This window comes from Pseudonaja textilis, chromosome 8 (assembly GCF_049901715.1).
Source record: "Pseudonaja textilis isolate UNSWEBS1 chromosome 8, rPseTex1.2, whole genome shotgun sequence".
Classification (NCBI taxonomy): Eukaryota; Metazoa; Chordata; class Lepidosauria; order Squamata; family Elapidae; genus Pseudonaja; species Pseudonaja textilis.
This window is the reverse complement of record NC_141997.1, coordinates 20,716,468-20,738,264: the sequence shown is the minus strand read 5'-3', so window position 1 is coordinate 20,738,264 and position 21,797 is coordinate 20,716,468. Positions and strand designations below refer to the sequence as shown.

General features: G+C 39.9%; 1 protein-coding gene across 1 annotated transcript; it reads right to left on the bottom strand.

Annotated features, from left to right (window-relative positions):
- Positions 1-964: 964 nt before the first annotated feature.
- Positions 965-13,486, bottom strand: LOC113440843 (acetylserotonin O-methyltransferase-like). The gene is made up of 7 exons (XM_087938155.1): positions 13,415-13,486; positions 12,234-12,408; positions 11,907-12,036; positions 6,032-6,150; positions 3,520-3,660; positions 3,278-3,400; positions 965-1,175 (listed from the first exon to the last, which is right to left on the bottom strand). Exons 1-7 carry the CDS (start codon positions 13,484-13,486, stop codon positions 967-969), a joined length of 969 nt encoding a protein of 322 aa, XP_087794281.1. The 3' UTR covers positions 965-966.
- Between the last annotated feature and the right edge of the window lie 8,311 nt (positions 13,487-21,797).

The following is a 21,797-nucleotide window of genomic DNA, read 5'->3' as shown; positions in this document are numbered from 1 at the left end:
GTCATTGGTTTTTTTCTGTGTTTGTTGAATTCTGTTTATCATCATCATTTTATCTCAGAGTTTGCACACTTAAATGCAACTTTAGTGGATTAAAACATCAAAATAACATAGTTGCACAAAGAAAGAAATCTGCATCAAGTATAAATTCAGCAACATCAGTTCTACCACCTACATATTTGAGGGGCTGAGTTTCCCAGACAAGGATCAGCAAACTCTGACTGTTATAGGGGAAGACCAATTCTTAAAGATGCAGAAGAAGCTTTTTCATGCACTAATGGAAGGTTGACAAAAAGCATTTCCAATTCTACGATTGAGTGAGTTGCCTCCTTCAGGCTCAGATAGCAACGTATTTGCTGTTTGTTTGTTTATTAGTAGGCTTAAAGTGGCGTACATAAGCAGTCAGTTTGCTCCATAATAGCTCAGTGAAAAGAGGTATTGTTCTCACTCTTTCTGCCCAAACTTCTTCATATAGTTTTTAAGAGCTTCCTTTGCTGAAGGAGACTTGAACTTGCAACATCTTGTACACTTATAAGTCCTTCACAATGCAGTGTTGCATTGTACATAATACTCCAGTACATTAGCACTCTTCATCAGGTAGATTTCATTTATTCCCACCCTGCATTAGATTGGGAATTGTCTCTATTCCTTTTTTCCTGTCCCTTAGAAGAATTGGTACTGTTTCCTCTCAGATACAATGCTTTCATGGTCTCCTATAGGTAGTTCTTGTGGTAGTTCTTATGAAGTCAGAAAACTGGGCAAAAGATGGTTCCCTCAGAATGGCAAAATCTCAAGAGTTATTCAGCCTAAATTACTTTCTTCCAGTGAGGAAAATCAAAGTAACATCAAACAATAAGATTAACATGGTAAATAGATACATACACTCACAAATTGGAATCAATATAGTAGTAAAAGCATTTTTATTATTTGAATTATTTAACATTTAGTCAGAATTAAGCATGTTTAATATTATTTTCTGGCCAAAATGATATCAAGGATCTTTCCTTTCTTAAACTGAATGTCTTTAAAGCCAGCAGTTTGGAAGAGCATTCGATGTTCTGATTCTTTCCGTGATTTTCCTTCACATATAACCAACATTATCATGCAGTACAAATGAGCAGGAAGCGACCCAGATATTTTGTCATCAATAACTGGATCCACTGCCAAGACTCCACCACCTGTTGCAAAGTAATTTATTAAATCAGTAATAGGTTGCCTACAAAAGAGACGATGTCCTTCATCTCATTTTCATTTTTATTGCTGTGACCTTTCTCCCAACATTTTCCCCCCTCTTCTAAAATGATTGTTTTGGGCTCTTTTTCCCTAGGTTAAGTCCATGCTCCATTTTAGTCTCCTGAGAGTCCTAAAAGATATATAAAATATTGTGTCAACCCTGGATCTTTCATTATAGACTAATATAGAACATAACACATGCCACTTTAGCCTATTTACCACAGGACTACTTCCCACACTCTGCCTATGTATTATGACTGAAGCATCAGGAAAGTTCTAAGAAATCTTTCCACAGGTGGACTTTATTTAAATTCAGTAAGTGACATTTCTTCTGTCTTGGGGGGTGGTGGTGGTGGTAAGAAAGAAGTAGGTTTCATAACATAGCTTTCATAGGCACCTATGGAAGGAATTGGATTCCATAGTATAGTAATGCTTCAATGTTGGTTAGGGAACACACAAAAAACTGCTGTGGCCCAGGAGACCTCAGTCTGCTTCCCTGCCTTCTTCTCATCAGACTTAGAAGTTCCAGGACTTCTTGCACCATCATCTTCTGGTCTACTATATTTAACTTTTTGTGTAGCTGCTGACAACTATGTCAAGCCAATGTGAGCCAAAGCCAGATGGCTAGCAAACATAATGTTCTGAAGAATAGAAAGGCTAGCAGATGGTGTAGAGGGGAACTCATGTGTGGACTGGAAAAAGGAAGCTGGGCTACTGAAAATAGCAATAGCGATAGCACTTAAGACTTATATACTGATTCATATAGTGCTTTTCAGCCCTCTCTAAACAGAGTCAGCATATTGCCCCCAACAATTTGGGTCCTCATTTTACCCACCTCGGAAGGATGGAAGGCTGAGTCAACCTTGAGCCTGGTGAGTTTTGAACTGCCAAATTGCAGGTAGCAAAAGTAGCCTGCAATACTGCACTCTAACCACTGCACCACCAAGATCTGAGCTTCCTTTCTCTGGCCCAGCACAGCGGTTCCCTTCTGCACATGGAGGGCAGGGGAAGACCTGCTGTGGATCAGGGAAAGAAAGCTATGTCAGTCTCCAAGAAAGATATGTAGTGATTCTTCCAAACATGGGTCTTTATTGGTCTACACGTACAGACAGAATCTTGCCAAACTGAACCAGACTTCATGAAGCGTTAAGTCTGGGGGCTATTAGGGAGGAGTTGGCTTCATCCTCTTTCTCTTACACAAACTATCCGAACTCAGTTGTCTTTAATTTCTCTGGATGTGCCCCCTCCTTCTGGGAGTCTGTCCAACTCTATTCCAACACATATCAGACCTTTGAGATCCAAGGTTTCTTTCTGCAGCCTAGTACAAAAATTCAATGCATGGAAAGGAATTGCCTGCCCTCTTTTGGCATGCAGTTTTTCAGTCCCCCCACTTAGCGAGCCACACAACTGCTTAATAGTCTCAAAGAAAGACCCGGTGGTCACATGCTTTCAGATAGTCCTTGACTTATAACCCAATTGGACCCCTAATTCCTGATGTTAAGCATGATAGTTGTTAAATGAGTTTTGTTCCATTTTACAATTTTTCTTGCCATAGTTGTTAAATGAATCATTGCAGTTGTTAAGTTAGTAACACAGTTATAAAGTGCACCTGGCTTTCCTATTAATTTTGCTTGTCAGCGGGTTGCAAAAGGTGATCACATGACCCCAGAACACCAGAACCATCACAAATAGGAACCCGTTGCCAAGCGTCTGAATTTTGATCACATGCCCATCTATTCGAACAGTCACTAAAAGAATAGATATAAGTCAAGGGCTACCTGTATCACATAAAGACTGCAAAGACCTACAACCAACCTCCTGAGCCCCTTTTAGAATGGAATGGAATGGAATGGAATGGAATGGAATGGAATGGAATAGAATAGAATAGAATAGAATAGAATAGAATAGAATAGAATAGAATAGAATAGAATTCTTTATTGGCCAAGTGTGATTGGACATAAATACATAAAAAAGCTATTTTGCTCTGGTTGGTTGGTTTGTCTTCCCATTGACAAATGGCAATTTTTCTCTTTCTAGCAATGCCTACCTGGCTTACAGGCTGTAAATACTTTTGTTAGCAGCTGGATACACTTTTCATCACTCCAGTTAAACAAGACTCTTGATACGATGTAAAGATCTGCTTCGGGAATTGGATCTTTAAAAAAATCCCCTGTAATAAGAATAAATCTCTTAATAAGATAGGTAATTCTACTAACTCTACAATAATGCTGGCTTTTTTTCAACTACTGCTTTAAAATGGCAGAGATGTTGATTCAAAGCACATATTACCTGCATGGAAAGAGATCTGAGATTCATCTGAAAATGCATTATATTTTTTTGATATTTCCACAACTCCAGGAAGATCGAAAAGTTTCACGGTACAATTTGGGTACACTGAAATCAATTCCTTAGCTAAGCCACCGCTACTTCCTTGGGAAAAAAACAACACAATGCAAAAAAGGAACTATGTGAGACAGATATCCTCCATATCAATATTTTTAACAATTTACTAGAACATTTGTTATGATCTTTAGCTTACCTCATTATTTTATTGTTCATATAGCTGTGCTAAACAAATGTATAATATTGTCATTTAAAGAAGTGTACAAATGTATGTTTGTTCATTTGTTTATATATCAAACTTATTAAATGTGCATCTCCCTCACTGAGGGGCTCTGGGCGGTGTACAATTTAATCAATAAACAAAGCATTTTACACCCCTGTAATCCCTTTTATCAGGATGGAATCAGGGCAACTAACTGAAGCTGAGTGTTTCCTGGTTGGTGCACTTCCTGACGCCTACACAGAGTTTGCAGCAGATATTTTCTCTTTGTGCTCTGATAGAGAAACACATATCACTGCCTAAGGTTGAACTTTCAACCTTCTGAGTGGAAGCAACCATCTTCACCTCTAGGCCAGCATGTCACTTAATATAATAAAGCATTAAAAATGAATAATTTAAGATAAAAAATGTAAAACATTATAAAAGTGCAAGAGATGGGAGACGTAAAGAGAAAACAGGTGTGAGAGGGAAAGGGGGTCTCATGGATCCTCTCCTATGGATGTGTGGCCTCTAATGTCCTACACACATGCCTACACAGCCAGGTTTTGAAGATTGGAAGCTTTCCTCACCTCTAGGAGAAAGATGTCCCACAAAGGAGGAACAATGGCAGAAAAGGCCATCTTCCTTGACCCTGCCAATCAGAATTCTCTCACTGACTGATTCTGTAGCACACATGCAGCACCCCGAAGGAGAGGTCCTTCTCCCCAAGGCCACCATGCAATTGGCAGCTTGCCAGCTTGGATGCTGATACAAGTCCCCAAGCATGGAATGGGGTGTGTCAGTGTCTCTGTGTTGTGGTCTGTCCGCCGCCAGCCCCTCCAGAAGCCGAATCAAAGGAGGAGGAGCTGTGGGAGACAGAAAGTCAGCATCAAGAGAGCTCCGAGAAGGAAAAGGGAATGGAACTGGTGGAGAGAGATATAGAGATAGAGCCTGGGCCGTCCATCAGCCCTCAGATGGAGGGTCAACAGCCCCCAGGCCTGGAAGTGGCTGATGAGGAAGAGGAGGAATAGCTGGACCCGGTGCCTGATGCACAGGTGCACAGAAGGCAGAGGAGAGGAGAGCAATGGTTTCTGTGTCAGTATGTCAGAGTGTCTGTGTTTGCTTCACTCAGGCCAGGCCACCTTCGTAAACCAAAGGAGAATGCCCAGGCTCATGGTAAGTTGTACCCTTGGCAAATTACCCAGGACAACTTGTCCCATGGCCAGGTGGCAATGGCTAGTTGTTCCATTCCAGCCTGGATAGTTGTTCCATTCCAGCCCCACCCTTGCAGGGTAGGGTGGGTTTTTGTTTTTGTTTTTCTGCAAGACTTCAGTTCAGGTTTGTGATTTCTTCCTTCATAAGGTTGAGAAAAAATGACTGACCTAAGGTCACCGATCTGGGTTTCTGTCTAGAGCTGGATTACAACATCTGGTCTCCCAGTTTCCAGACCGAATGCCTTAACCTGGGGGTGTCAAACTCAAGGCCTGGGGGCCACATGCAGCCTGCGACGTGGTTGGATCTGGCCTATGGGGCCATCCTGGAAAATGTAAGGGGTCAGTCCCATGGCTTTGGCCCAGTCTATTCGATGCGAAAAGGAAATATCGAGCCAGCATGGCTTCGGCCCTGTCTCCCATCAAGCTGGCCATGCCCGCCCAGTCGGCCATGCCTGCCCAGCCCCCTGAGGTCAACCACAGCCCTGATGCGGCCCTCAATGAAATTGAGTTTGGCATCCCTGCCTTAACCACTACACCACCTGGCTTTATCTTCATTCAATGCATGATGACAATATCATCCCAGGCGAAGGAGAGAAAATGAAGAAAAAGAGTGTTTTCATCTTCAGAAATACTCCCGCCTCTTTTCCAACAGTCTCAGGATTGGTACTTATTGGGAGACATCCAATAATTCTGATAAGCTAAGCCATATAAAATTAGGTATTTAAAAGTAAGGTTCAAAACTCTAGAATAAAAGGATCATAGAGTAGGATTCTACAACTCTACTTTTGCAATCAGGGAATCAATTGATCAATCCATCAGAATAGAGCTGGAAGGGATCTTTAAGATCTTCTAATCCAACCTTCTGTTCAAGCAGGAAACCCATTAAGAACTTTCAGTGATGAAGCACCCACAACTTCTGGAGGCAAACCGTCCCATTGGTTACAAGGTCTTGACAGAGCTGGAGACGTCTTTCAATCCAATTTCACCAGGATATCACATAGTATCATGCTAGTAAGGGGCATGATGAAGACCTTCAGATACTTACCACCCAGATCACAAATGAGCTGAAATTCAGAAAGATCAAAGGCAGAGACCACATCTTTTCCATGCAGACTCCAGCCCTCACTCATGAAATTGAGAAATCTTTCAACACCTTCCTTTGAACTAGAATTGAAATTTGCATTGGCAGATGATTAACAACTACATGAAATACAATATGATTAACATCTGATCATACGTCTAAAATTATAGTTTTCATTATGTAGCCATGGTTTCTGCAGGCTTTTGTGTTAATTATCTGGTTTTGAAGAACAAATTATTTAATATTTGTCTTGACATTTGATGGCATTAGTAATCCATATGACCTAGATGAATTATTCTCATTTCCATCCAATTTGTACCCTGAGCAATTCCTGGGCAGAATTGTTGAATACTGTGTACTAATATTTGCCTTAGGATCAGCTGTCATGGAAGGATCTCAAAAGGAGCCAACGTTCTTGTGGGCTGGCATTTGAGCAACAGAAAATACATGACAAGGATTTGGAAGAATCTCTGGAAAATGAATGAAAGCACCTTTGTTCTTAAACTGGACCATAGTGCACATTCTAGCAATTGATCTGTAGATGAACTAGCTCTACTTGAAGATTCCAGTTCTCCCTTTTGAAAATTAATTCTCACTCAGTGAGACAGGTTGTAACAATACCCCAATGCCAGGAAAGAGAGACTGGAAAAAAATAACATCATAAGACAGAAAGGACATTTGAAAGTATGTATATTGTCATGCCCCAGCATATAATTTTTATATACTGCTGTTGCTCTCTAGCCCAACTAGTGGCCAGAGACACAAATATGCCTCAACATACAATCTTTATATACTGCTGCTTTATTGAAAAAATAGGTGGCTTAATTGCAGGTCGAGCTGCACACAAACTAACATGTAGCAGTGACAGAACAATGAAACAGCAGCTACCCACCAAGTGGGATACAGGATAATGACTATACAGAGTCCTGCTACTCTGCCAACTCAGCTACCTGCATACAGCCATATATCAGCCTCTAGCCAGTCAAATACCTCCAGAAGACACCAGGTCACAGAGCCGGGCATCTTCATACAAGACAAGGCCTCAAGTCTCTAATTCTTCCAGTCATTGGCCAGTAATGCAGTTACCATTGCCAGTGCAAAGACTGAAGCAGCAAAAGCACGACCAGACTTTGCTGAACAAGAAATGGAAATGAAAACAGAGAGAGCACGGTTCGAAGCTGAAAAAATGCAGCAAGAAGCATCCCTGGAAATGCAGAAAGCCCTATTAGAAGCCAGTTTAGAGCGGCATGCTATAGAGAAAGAAGTAGCAGCTGCCATAACCAAAGCCCTAAAAAGAGCTGTATATTCTGACGATGAATACAGTAAACACAGCAATGTGCTTGAGCCAGAAGCTGAACCCCAAGATGCCCTGCAACGCACTTCAGAGTACGTCTATCAACACTCCAGGCTAAGCAACAATGCTCACCTTGATGGAAAAGTCAACCTACAAGAGACAAGCCAAATATGTTACTCAGTACCACTACAGGCTAACAGACCCCCTACACCCAAGGTACTTGAGTCTGCAAATTATCCTAAGGATGAGCCTTCACACCAGAGCAGCATAGAAAGGACCAGCTGAAACCAGAGACTCCTAAAAGGTATGACTACACAACACCTTTTCACCAGAGCAATGCACAATCCACCATAGACCTTGCCAAGTTCCTTGCACAACGTGAGCTAGTCACGCAAGGACTTGAAAAGTTTAGTGATCGTCCTGAAAGCTATAGAGCCTGGCGATCTTCCTTCCAAAATGCCATCAGAAGATGAGATTTGTCATGTAGTGAGGAGATAGCTTTAATAATTAAATGGCTTGGAATTGAATCTGTTGAGCATGCAAAATGAATCAGGACAATAAACATAAACTACCCTGAAACAGCCCTTCGAACAATCTGGGACAGACTTGATGAGTGCTATGGCTCAGCAGAAGTAGTGGACAAATGTCCTGTTGAAAAGACTTGATAGCCTTCCCAAAATACCTAATACAGCCTATAAGAAACTTAGGGAACTTAGCGACTTACTAATGGAACTTCAAGTAGCCAAGTCAGAAGGGGCCTTGCAAGGACTTGCATTCCTTGACACAGCCAGAGCAGTGGTGGGATTCACATTTTTTTACTACCAGTTCTGTGGGTGTGGCTTGGTGGGCGTGGCAGGGGAAGGATACTGTAAAATCTCCAGTCAATTCAATTTCTGCTACCGGTTCTCCAGCACTGGTCAGAATCTGCTGAATACCCACCTCTGAGCCAGAGGTGTCAACCGCATTGTACAAAAGTTACCCTATAACTTACAAGAGCAGTGGATCACACTTGGCTCCAAATACAAAAGAGAGTACAATGTTCCATTTCCCTCCTCCTCTGTTTTGGTGGAGCTCATGTGCTGACAAGCTAAAACAAGAAATGATCCTAGTTTTGAGTTCACATTGTTAGGTGCTGCTCCTTCAGAGCATAACCCTTGCAAGTCTTCAGAAGCAGTCCACAAAAGTAATGTGACTCATCCAGATTCCCTTCACAGATCTGCCAGCTCCTCTCACATAGAAACTGGAATCAGAGATCCTGGTAAGCGGTGTCCTCTACACCAGAAGGTACATCCTCTCCTAAAATGTAGAACCTTCAGGGATAAGTCCATAGAAGATCGCAAAGCTTTCCTGAAAGCAAACAACATTTGCTACAAGCGCTGCTCATCAGTCCCTCACTTTGCCAACAACTATAAGGTCAGTGTATAATGCATAGAATGTGGCAGCACAGGCCACAACACAGCTTTGCACCAGAGCCAACACCATGGACTTTACAACACACTTACAGTGTCAGTGAGCATGGCAGGGAGGAACCACTGCTACAACCACAACAGAAATCAATGCAAAATGCCCAATGGTCTGCAAAGGGACTGAAGGCAGCAAGTCCTGCTCCAAAATCTGTTTAGTCAGAATCTACCCAGCAGGCCAAAGGGACAAAAAGCCATTTATGCTATTCTAGACAACCAAAGTAAATACCTATGAGCTTCTATTTTTCAGCCAAGCCACAACCAATTCCTCTTAAAGGAATCATCACACATTACCCATTTGCCTTGACCCTTCATAGGCTCCTTTAGTGACAACCTCACATGTGACACTGACCAAGATCTTTCAAGGTACACAGTCTTCCAAAAGATGGAAGATGACAACAGATGGCAACATCCACTGAGGACAAACTCCCTTTAGAAACGACAGAGCAGGGATTAGTCAAAGAAGATAGTGACAACCGGGTCACCCCTCTTCCCTTCAGACCACAGAGACAATGCCTACCTAACAATAAAGGATGAGCTGTAGCCTGCTCCTTGCCATAGTCTCCATGGTCCATCTATGCCGTTCATACCTCAGAACCTGAGGACGACACCATAGCTCAAATGGCACCGCAACCTACAGCAACACCATAAACAGCAAGCTTCAAAAAACAATTGAACCAGTCTTCTGCAATATCTCCCACAGTATCCGTTCAACAGAATGGTGCTGGATATATATCAGACAACCTCAGCAATTCTAAGGGAAAAGCCCAATCTTTTTATACTGCTGTTGCTCTCTAGCCCCATTTAGTGGCTAGAGAGACAAATATCATTTCTATTGTTTGAAGCTGACCCATCAGCCTGCACTCTCAAACATGTGCATGCTGGGAAACCAGACTCTATTGCCTTTAGCATTTGGAGAAGGCAGAAACACAAAGAATCCATCTTAATCTGAGGCACATGGTCATCCAAGGACAAACCCACATCCCACACATGTAATGTAAATTACTTGTACTTGTTTTAGTGTTGGGATTCAAAAAAATTTACTACCAGTTCTGTGGGTGTGGCAGGGGAAGGATACTGTAAAATCTCCAGTCAGAGGTGCTATTTGCTGGTTCTCCGAACTACACAAAATTTCCACTGCCAGAAAATCTCCAGAACTGGTCAGAACCTGCTGAATACCACCTCTGTTGTATTTATTGATTATTATGATCAGCAGTAACTCAATACTGCCTATCTTGTATTTCATTCTCATTGTATATATTCCTATTTTCTCCAATTTCACCATATCCTGCTCTTTCAATAAAGCATCCAGATCTATGCATACAGTCTGTTTTATTGGAGCATAGGTGGGTTTAGCTACATGGCGAACTGCACACAGAATAACGTATACTGAGGGCATTACATATATTATTCATGCTTTACTAAGATCCAAACATAGCTATCTCTCATACTGCTCCTTTTTAGGGCAATCAGCTTTATGCAAAGACCGGGTAATAATGAATAGATAAGCTGGGAAGAAAAAAAAACACAAACCAAGATTATGAAAACAATATTCAGCACATCTCTCTATACCTTCTTATCCTTGCAAATCATCCAGTGGTGATAAATTGGCTGATGGACTGGTTTGCAACCTAGGCTCCAAATTTGTGATTATGGGGTGGATAGAATAGTGTGAGGATCATTAGAATAAAACTGGGCTTTGGTTCTCTTTGTAGCAAAGTTCTCTTTGGTTCGCTCTAGGTTGCAAACCAGACTGCTCAAAATCAGTGTTGGTGGGTAGTGCTGCTAGTCTAGGCTTGTTTAGTAAAAAAAATAATAATAATTCCATGAAAATATTTGCAGAGTTGCAAATTGAGATTTGATAAGGAAAATAAAAGCAAAACAGTTATTTACCACCCAATCTTTACGAACCAAAATCATAAAAATGCTACTTTACCTGTACAGAGGTCCATAAAATTCATTTGAAGGAGTGCCATATATTGATAGAATTGGAGGTTTCCCATCCCTGTAGCAGATGTTTTGTTTGTTTGTTTGAAAACAAACAACAAATTGAAAACAACAAAAATACCATTAGCTATTATATTATTCTACTTCCCCAGCATCAAAATAGTGCTTCTATTCAAACAGCACAATAATATCACTTGCAGAAGTTACTCCAAAAATATCACCGGCCCCAAACAGTACTGGAAACCTATGAAGTGAGTGGATCTGACAGAAACTGACTCTTTATGTCCGTCTTGTTTCAGTAAGTGGTATTTTTTATTATTAAATAGTATGAAGAACAAATTCCTTTAGCCTTTTGGAAGATATTTTTTGTCATTTTTATTATTAGACTTTCTCAATTTTGATACTTGATGAACTGAGTTTTGCTTCAATCATCGAAGTGTCTTTCTAAATTAAAATTAGAAAGACTATTAGAAAGAAATTAGAAATTAAAAGACTATGTTTTTAATTTTTTTGCAAGTTTTATTGGTTTTTAAAGACAAACAAAAACAAACAAAACATAAAAACATCCAACTTTCTTTCATAAGTGTACAAGCAGTGTGTCGGTTGGTTTACAAATTTTTTGTGCATCCATTTCATAGTCTCAATTACAGTTACACTGCATAATAACTCTTATTATCAATCAAAAATTGAATACCCTAGTATCACTATTAAAATCTTAATCCTAATTTTTACAAGTTGGCTTTCAATATATCTGTGCAGGCATGCCTGTGGTTTGCAAAGGCATCTTTTTCAAAGACATTGAACAACAATTAAATTTTGATTAAGCGAATAAATAACACCACTGGAAAATCCTAAAGGAAATGGGTGTGCCATTTCTGACAAATGGCAGTTCAGTCTCTTCTTGAAGTGATGAAGCAATAATTACTTCTTTGATCTCAGGAGAGACAACTGAGAAAATGGGTAGATTGTATTGAGCAATGGCAATTCGATAATAATTGAGCAGATAATCATGCAAATGATACAGCAAACACAACCACTACAGGGGAAAGATACTAATACCTGTTACTTGTCGGAAAAGAAGCCAGGTCTCTAATATTGTCTTTGAGAAAAGGTTTTTACTTTACTCCCTTCTTACCTGACAGCTTCAGGCAAATGTTGCAGAGCTGGATACACATCTTCTGAATAGTACTTCATGGTATAATACTGAGACTTTGGGCTTGATTTAGCCAGAAAGAGATCAGCAAACTCTGTGTTTCCATAAAGACCTGAAAATGATAAGACAATTACTTCAAAACCCTTTCGCTGAATTCTATATACTGAATTTCTTGAGATAAGCAAAGCATAATAATGCTTTTAGCATTATTTCAGTCATGAAACCCAAAACATTTGATCTGGCACTCCAAAAAGAATTGCTGACAATCCTGAAACAGCTGTAACGGCTTTCTCCTGCTAACAGAATCACCTTTGCCCTCCTTCCATTCCACTTTCAGGACTTTTAACCCCACACAGGCCTCAAGCAGTGTCTGCATCCCAGTGAGACTGGTCTTCAAGCGCTCAGCTACAGTCGCAGAGGACAGCGGTTCCCCCGACTCCCTCAGCAAATCAAAGACACCCAGCTCACTCGCAGTAAATACGATCTGGAAAGACACGTACAAAAAGGAACGTTACTGCATCACTTTAAATGTGAGTACAAATTTGTACTTTTTCTAGATCTTACTCAGAGCTAAACTCAAGACAATGATAGCCTTAGCCACGAAAGCCAGGTGTTTGGCCTTGGGTCGTCTCAACACAACTCACTCACTGAGCTGTTGTGGGGAAAATACCAGAATGGAGGTCTGATGGATATCTTTGCTACATTGACTTATTTGTATAAAATAATAAATGTGGGATAAATAAATAACTATTGCTCTAGGACCAAGCATGTTTATGTATGGCAACTATTCTTGCCCACTGCATCTGTTGCTGATGAGCAAGAGAAGAAATGGGCTGTATAGGAATCTGCTCCTTTGTGCAACCACATCCACAGTCTGGAATGATTAAGTGCAGTAACACTCATAACAGATGGTAAGATTACTTCTCTCTTGAGAGCTTGAATTTGTTTAACTTACCAATATTAATGGGAAAACATCTGGAAAGAGCCAAAGAAAGATTTCAATTGTTGGGGATTATGGGATCATGTCTGCTGATGAGATAAATCAATAGGAAAGCAAAATAAAGGGAAGGGATTTTTTTTATAATACATCTGCAATCCATTTTTTGGAGCTCAGTCAAAGAATGCAGCAAAACACCTTGTGTTATTTATACAACTTATGTGTATGTTTTCATTATAGGAAAGTTTTCGGCATTCAGTGGTTTTCACTTCCATGAAGAAGACAAAGAAAGCTGGTTTGCAGTCGTGGTTAAGGCACCAGGCTAGAAAATAGGACAGCTGAGTTTCAGTCCTGCCTTAGACCTGAAGCCAACTCCGTGATCTTGGGCCAATCATTCCCTCTCTGATCAAGGAGGAAGGCAAAGGCAAATTATTTCTAAACATGTTGTCCAAAAAAATCCACCGACACATCCCACAAAAAGAAGGAATTGAAAGAATTTTGTTTTGTAAGTTTTACTACTTAATATACTATTTGTAAGTATTACATGTCTTACCTTTGAGATTACAAATGAATGTTGATGATGAAAAAACATTTTAACATTTTCAGCGTCTTCAGGTGAATTCATTGTGACCCCAGGAAGTTGTACAGTAGCCCTTTTCATATCGAATCAAATGTCTCCAGCTCACAAGGCCAGTTCTTGCCTTTCTCCTTCTCCTAGAGGCCTAGACTGCAATGATAAGTATAAGCAGACAAAAAGAGGAAAAAGAGCTAATAAAATTATTAGCCAGAAAGAAGTCTGGGTGGATACTCTAATAATTATTATCATCTTCAGATTATTATGTATTCTGTTTAAAAAAGTAAAGCTATGAGTTGACTTGAGCTATTTTGGACTCTGTGGACGTATATATTGTCTTTCTGAATCTAGTATTGTGCAATTACCACCAAAAACAGTATTTTGCAAGCATTTAGACAGCATTGTGTTTGCTCCCTATTTTTGCTCAAACTGCTTCAGCTTTTTCCTGACTAGAAACCATCAATCTGTTAGAGGAAAAGAAAGAACAGAGTATCTACTCAATTCCTTTCCATTTACACTGCCTAGAATGTTTCATGTTCAAAGAACCTTCAAAATATATTTTATAAGCATAAATTACAAACTCCTCCACATGTACATCTGATCCTCTTTATATTAATATTTAGCTGTCCACCATAAGACTGTTAAGTGGGATGTCCGCTATCTCTCTCTCAGCCAAACTCACCTCAGAGGTTTTTTGGGTGGAAAATTGGAAGAGTAAGATATATGATATATAATCACCACCTTGGACTACTTATAATATAATTAAAAACCTAATAAATAAAGTAATAAAATCAAGGATGCCAGAGAAGCAATTTGCTACAATAATGGAGAATCTGGCAACCTAATCTTTCCACCATCTCCTTCATAAAACTGATAGTCACATATTTGTTTGTTCATACTGTTAGTTTTCTACTTCTTCTCCCCTCAAGACAGCAAAAATAGACCTGAGTCCTCTTCCTCGAGTCCCTTCCATTTGTTCCCATCCCAATCAGACACTGCCATTTTCTTCTATGGTCCAGGTCTCTTTTTACCTGTCTTTTGGATTCCAAAGAAGAATCACGAAAGTATCTTCTCTAGAGAAGTGCTTTTATAGTTTCTACAAAGGTAGTAAGCTACAGATAAAATATGCAAATTCCTCACCACCAGAAGAGGCTGAGGTGACGGGGTGCATTTTAAAATATTGTTAGGGTTGATTACCTGAAGTTTGAAGGCAGAACATCAAACTCATATATCTGAACCTTGCATGTCAAATATTCACCCAGAATACTTTATCTTCTTACCTGCAACCTTTTGATCTTATCTTATCAACTATATTCTGACCTTGTAGCCTTTTAAGTGGGAAAAACAGCTAGATTTTCTGTTATCAGTACGTGGAATCTCATCTCAGGCTTGCAGATGAAGCTGTCAATCTACTAGCCAGTATCTCAAAACCTTTGTATCTAGATGAAGAGGAAGAGTCCAGTTTCATGCAAGCAAGCCTGAATCCCAGGGGTGGGATCTGACCAGTGTAACTATCAGTTTGTTGATTTTATGTTTTGCATAATACACGCAAAATGTAAAATCATACACCACGCGCGTGTATATCATTGTCAGCTAGCTGCCTGGACAGCTGAGCAGTGCTGTGCGCGGGTGCATAGCGGTTGAAAAAGCACTTTTTTCCTGCTTTTTCTACTGCAGCTGTGTCGTGTAAAGCAGCTGCGGTTGAAAAAGCAGGAAATAAAGTCAGGTAAGAGCTCGGGCGGGTGGGTAGGCCAAAAGAGCAGCAGACATAGAACCGGTTCTACGTATGCTCTCTGTCTGCAGCTCTTCATAGCAACCAGTTCTATAAAGGTGGACAGAACTGGTAGAATCCCACCCCTGCTGAATCCCTTTGGTTGTTTGATTCCCCTGGATTTAGGATACCATAGAATCCCTTCTGGCTTTCAGGGACCTTGCCCAACAACTCTGGTTGTGACAAACTGCTCCTTATATTGGGCTCTAGGGATCGATTGGGACTGTGGATGTTGCACCTATTCACCTCCTACACTGCAATCTCCTTACTTTTCTCCTTACTTGATCTCCTTGACTCCAAATTGGCAGTGGAATTCCTCAAACATCTTTCTTTGGGAATGGAGTCTGAAGTGGCTCAGGAGCTCAGGGCTTCCATAACAGCCATGAGTGTCAACCACATGGGTGTCAAACTCCTTTGTGAAGCTGGGGTGGGCATGGCCTGCACATGATGCATTTGGCCCACAGACTGCCATTTTGACACCCCCGGCCTACCAGGTCATCCAGAGCCTGACTTCAATTTAGTATTCTGTCAGAGAACTGGCAATGTGACTTGAAATTGAGAGAGCATTCATCTCTCTCCTTTTTGTCACTCTCCGTGCTTTACAGAAGGGTTGAGAGATCAACTAGGAGAAGAGACATTTAGAATATTGCTGGTGTAAGGAACTCTACTAAACATAGGTGAAAACCACTAAAAAAGACTTGATTGTGGTTATAAGGGTGGCAATACTTCTCCATCCTTACTGTGTCTGCAGAATGCTATCCGACACTCCTATTCTATGTGACAAGGACCCTCCTAGGTAGGGAGGACTTGGCTAACTTCTTTCATGGATATATTGAAGCATATGTATGGCATGTGTGGGATTAAATCACAGTGTTCTCAGCAGTCATATGCATTTCTCATTATTCCCATGAGCCATCATTACTATGCAAGCTGTCCTGGATGCTAGACGATTCCCAGGTGCAATTCAAGGTGCTGTTCCTGTGCTTTTGCTTTCCTGTGTAATCAGGAATGTTAATGGCTGCATGATGGCTTGGGTCTTAAAGGCATTCTTTTTTCTATAATTGCTGAATTCTTTTCATTTTTGTTATTATCATCATTTATCTCAAGGGTCACACAATTACCTACCACTCTTGGTATCTTTTAGTGGATTAAAGTATCAAAATAAGATGGAATCATAGTGTGAAATATGGCTGCGCTAAGAAATTAGGTTCAAGTATCAAATTCAACAGCATCAGTTCCACGATCTATATATGGTTCCTTTGGGACTGATTTTCCCAAAGACGGGCAAACTCTGACTCTTATAAAAGGAGACCACTTCTTAAGTATGCAGGAGAAGCATTTTCATGCATTAACAGAAGGTGGCATTTCCAATTGTATGACTGAGTGTGTTGCCTTCTTCAAGATCACACAGCTTTGCTGTGTGAACACATCTGCTGTTGGTTTGTTTGTTTTATTAAACTTCTATTAAGGTGACATATATGGCAGTCAGTTTGCTCCGTAGTAACCAATGAAAGGGGGAATTGTTCTCTGCCTAACCTTCTTTATCGTGTTTTTAAAAGCTTCCTTTGCTGAAGGCTTGAACCTACAGCACCTTGTAAGACATATAAGTACTTCTGTATCCTTACTGTATCTGCAGAATGCTACCCCACACCCCTATTTTGTGAGGCAAGAATCCCCTTAGGTAGGGAGGACTTGGAGAACTTCTTTCATGGGTACATCAAGGTATTTGTGTGGCCTCTGTTGGATTATGCTTCAGAGGTCTCAGCAGTCATGTGCATTTCTGATTATTCCCATGAGGCATCATTACTATGCAAGCTGTCCTGGCTGCTAGATGATTCCCAGGTACAATTCAACATGTTCTTTCTGTGCTTAAACATTCCTTTGTAATCAGGAATGTTAATGGCTGCATGATGGCTTAGCTCTTAAAGGCATTGTTTTTTGTATAATTTCTGAATTCATTATTCATTATTGTTATTATCATCATTTATCTCAAGGGTGGAAAAATTACATATTCTTGTTAGCTTTCAATGAGTTAAAATATCAAAATAGATGGACTCCTAGCATGAAATATGGCTGCCCTAAGAAATCAGGATTAGGTTTCAAATTCAGCAGCATCAGTTCTACTATCTATATATTGGGAATTTGGAACTGATTTTCCCGAAGATCTTAAGGATACAGGAGAAGCATTTTCATGCATTAATGGAAGATGGCATTTCTAATTCTATGATTGAGCGAGTTTCCTTCTTCAGGATTATACCACAACATACTTGCACTGCCATTTTCTTGGATGGTCACTGTCTCTTTTTACCTGTCTTTTGTATTCCAAAGAAGATTCCAAAAGTATCTTTTTTGGAGACAGTGCTTTTATATTTTTCACAAACTTAGTAGGCTACAGATAAAATATGCAAATTCCATATCTCCAGAAGAGGCTAGGAGGATGTGGTGTATTTTCAAATATTGTTATGGCAAGAGGCCATATGTACAATGCACTCAATGTACTTTATCTGTTGATCTTTTGTTAGAGTTAAAAAGAGAAGGTCTTCCCAGAATTCATGGGAGACATTTAAACAAATTTCCCTTAAACATGTACCATATACCTTATTATACCTAATTACACATATACTCATGTGTAATTTTACTGATTTGTTGTAATTCAAAACATGCAATAACAAACTCTTCTACTAAGAGTAAAAATGCTTCTTTTGCTAATTATGGTAAATATTGTTCTAAGACAATAGATAGAAAATGTAACTTTGAACTTTCATTTCATTTCATTTCAAAGCTTTTTTCTCTACTGAGTACCTGAAGCTTGTTGGTTGATTTTTTTAGTGATGTCTCTGCCTTCTCTTAGTCAACGCAAATATTTAGGTGTAATAAGTATTGATGTGTAACATATTAAAGGCAGAACAGCAAACCCACATATCTAAATCCTGCATGTCAAATATTCACCCGAACACTTTAAATTCTTACCTGCTATCTTCTGGTCTTATCAACTACCTTGTAGCTTTTTAAGTGGGAGAAACAGCTAGATTTTCTGTTATCAGTATGTGGAATATACCTAGTTCTATATCTCAACCCAAGGCTGCGCAGATGAAGCTGTCAATCTACTAGCCAGTATCTCAAAACCTTCGTATGTGGATGGGGAGGAAGAGTCCAGTTCAATGAAGACTGAGTGGCCTTGGATGTTTGACTCTCCTGAGTTTACGTCATCATAGAATCCCTTTTGGCTTTTAGGGATCTTGCCCCACAAGCTCCTGGTTGTGACAACCTGATCATTACATTGGGTTCTAGGGATTGATTGGGACTGTTGATGTTGTACCTACCTACCTACCTCCTATATTGCAACCTCCTTACTTGATCTCCTTGACTCCAGATTGGCAGTAGAATTCCTCAGATGTCCTTCTCTGGGAATAGAGTCTGAGGTGGCTCCGGAACTCAGGGCTTCCATAGCAGCCATGAGTGTCCACCAGGTCATCAAGAGCCTGACTTCAGATTTAGTATTCTGTCAAAGCAGTGGCAATGTGATTTGAAATTGAGAGAGCTTCTACTGTCCCCTTTGTCATTGTTGAATCACACCCTGATTTCCTAGGGATTCTCCAATATCATGATCCCCCACAGGCAACCTGAGTACAATACTTTAAATAGGTCTGCTTTAATGGGTCTGTTTCAGAGGATGCTGGGGACTATCCCTATTGGTCTGCTGTATGGTCCATCCAAGGTCTTGCTTGTGGCTTGGAACAATAAGGCTGCTGAGGCCTAGGATCGGACTGTACTCATCTCTCTCCTTTTCGTCACTCTCCATGCTTTACCGAAGAGTTGAGAGATCAAGTAGGAAAAGAGACATTTAGAGTATTGCTGGTGTAGGGAACTCTACTAAACATAGGTGAAAACCACTAAAAAAGACTTGATTGTGGTTATAAGGGTGGCAATACTTCTCCATCCTTACTGTGTCTGCAGAATGCTATCCGACACTCCTATTCTATGTGACAAGGACCCTCCTAGGTAGGGAGGACTTGGCTAACTTCTTTCATGGGTATATTGAAGCATATGTATGGCATGTGTGGGATTAAATCGCAGTGTTCTCAGCAGTCATATGCATTTCTCATTATTCCCATGAGCCATCATTACTATGCAAGCTGTCCTGGATGCTAGACGATTCCCAGGTGCAATTCAAGGTGCTGTTCCTGTGCTTATGCTTTCCTGTGTAATCAGGAATGTTAATGGCTGCATGATGGCTTGGGTCTTAAAGGCATTCTTTTTTCTATAATTGCTGAATTCTTTTCATTTTTGTTATTATCATCATTTATCTCAAGGGTCACACAATTACCTACCACTCTTGGTATCTTTTAGTGGATTAAAGTATCAAAATAAGATGGAATCATAGTGTGAAATATGGCTGCGCTAAGAAATTAGGTTCAAGTATCAAATTCAACAGCATCAGTTCCACCATCTATATATGGTTCCTTTGGGACTGATTTTCCCAAAGACGGGCAAACTCTGACTCTTATAAAAGGAGACCACTTCTTAAGTATGCAGGAGAAGCATTTTCATGCATTAACAGAAGGTGGCATTTCCAATTGTATGACTGAGTGTGTTGCCTTCTTCAAGATCACACAGCTTTGCTGTGTGAACACATCTGCTGTTGGTTTGTTTGTTTTATTAAACTTCTATTAAGGTGACATATATGGCAGTCAGTTTGCTCCGTAGTAACCAATGAAAGGGGGAATTGTTCTCTGCCTAACCTTCTTTATCGTGTTTTTAAAAGCTTCCTTTGCTGAAGGCTTGAACCTACAGCACCTTGTAAGACATATAAGTACTTCTGTATCCTTACTGTATCTGCAGAATGCTACCCCACACCCCTATTTTGTGAGGCAAGAATCCCCTTAGGTAGGGAGGACTTGGAGAACTTCTTTCATGGGTACATCAAGGTATTTGTGTGGCCTCTGTTGGATTATGCTTCAGAAGTCTCAGCAGTCGTGTGCATTTCTGATTATTCCCATGAGGCATCATTACTATGCAAGCTGTCCTGGCTGCTAGATGATTCCCAGGTACAATTCAACATGTTCTTTCTGTGCTTAAACATTCCTTTGTAATCAGGAATGTTAATGGCTGCATGATGGCTTAGCTCTTAAAGGCATTGTTTTTTGTATAATTTCTGAATTCATTATTCATTATTGTTATTATCATCATTTATCTCAAGGGTGGAAAAATTACATATTCTTGTTAGCTTTCAATGAGTTAAAATATCAAAATAGATGGACTCCTAGTATGATATATGGCTGCCCTAAGAAATCAGGATTAAGTTTCAAATTCAGCAGCATCAGTTCTACTATCTATATATTGGGAATTTGGAACTGATTTTCCCAAAGATCTTAAGGATACAGGAGAAGCATTTTCATGCATTAATGGAAGATGGCATTTCTAATTCCATGATTGAGCGAGTTTCCTTCTTCAGGATTATACCACAACATACTTGCACTGCCATTTTCTTGGATGGTCACTGTCTCTTTTTACCTGTCTTTTGTATTCCAAAGAAGATTCCAAAAGTATCTTTTTTGGAGACAGTGCTTTTATATTTTTCACCAACTTAGTAGGCTACAGATAAAATATGCAAATTCCATATCTCCAGAAGAGGCTAGGAGGATGTGGTGTATTTTCAAATATTGTTATGGCAAGAGGCCATATGTACAATGCACTCAATGTACTTTATCTGTTGATCTTTTGTTAGAGTTAAAAAGAGAAGGTCTTCCCAGAATTCATGGGAGACATTTAAACAAATTTCCCTTAAACATGTACCATATACCTTATTATACCTAATTACACATATACTCATGTGTAATTTTACTGATTTGTTGTAATTCAAAACATGCAATAACAAACTCTTCTACTAAGAGTAAAAATGCTTCTTTTGCTAATTATGGTAAATATTGTTCTAAGACAATAGATAGAAAATGTAACTTTGAACTTTCATTTCATTTCATTTCAAAGCTTTTTTCTCTACTGAGTACCTGAAGCTTGTTGGTTGATTTTTTTTAGTGATGTCTCTGCCTTCTCTTAGTCAACGCAAATATTTAGGTGTAATAAGTATTGATGTGTAACATATTAAAGGCAGAACAGCAAACCCACATATCTAAATCCTGCATGTCAAATATTCACCCGAACACTTTAGATTCTTACCTGCTATCTTCTGGTCTTATCAACTACCTTGTAGCTTTTTAAGTGGGAGAAACAGCTAGATTTTCTGTTATCAGTATGTGGAATATACCTAGTTCTATATCTCAACCCAAGGCTGCGCAGATGAAGCTGTCAATCTACTAGCCAGTATCTCAAAACCTTCGTATGTGGATGGGGAGGAAGAGTCCAGTTCAATGAAGACTGAGTGGCCTTGGATGTTTGACTCTCCTGAGTTTACGTCATCATAGAATCCCTTTTGGCTTTTAGGGATCTTGCCCCACAAGCTCCTGGTTGTGACAACCTGATCATTACATTGGGTTCTAGGGATTGATTGGGACTGTTGATGTTGTACCTACCTACCTACCTCCTATACTGCAACCTCCTTACTTGATCTCCTTGACTCCAGATTGGCAGTAG

Excerpts from the sequence above, each read along its gene's own strand:
- LOC113440843 (XM_087938155.1), bottom strand. The coding sequence starts at position 13,486 with ATGAATTCACCTGAAGACGCTGAAAATGTTAAAATGTTTTTTCATCAT. Across the intron at positions 6,151-11,906 it reads CATTTGCCTGAAGCTGTCAG|TTCAAAGGAAGGTGTTGAAA; the intron begins GTAAGAAGGGAG and ends TTTCAATTCTAG. Across the intron at positions 3,401-3,519 it reads TCAGATCTCTTTCCATGCAG|GGGATTTTTTTAAAGATCCA; the intron begins GTAATATGTGCT and ends TTCTTATTACAG.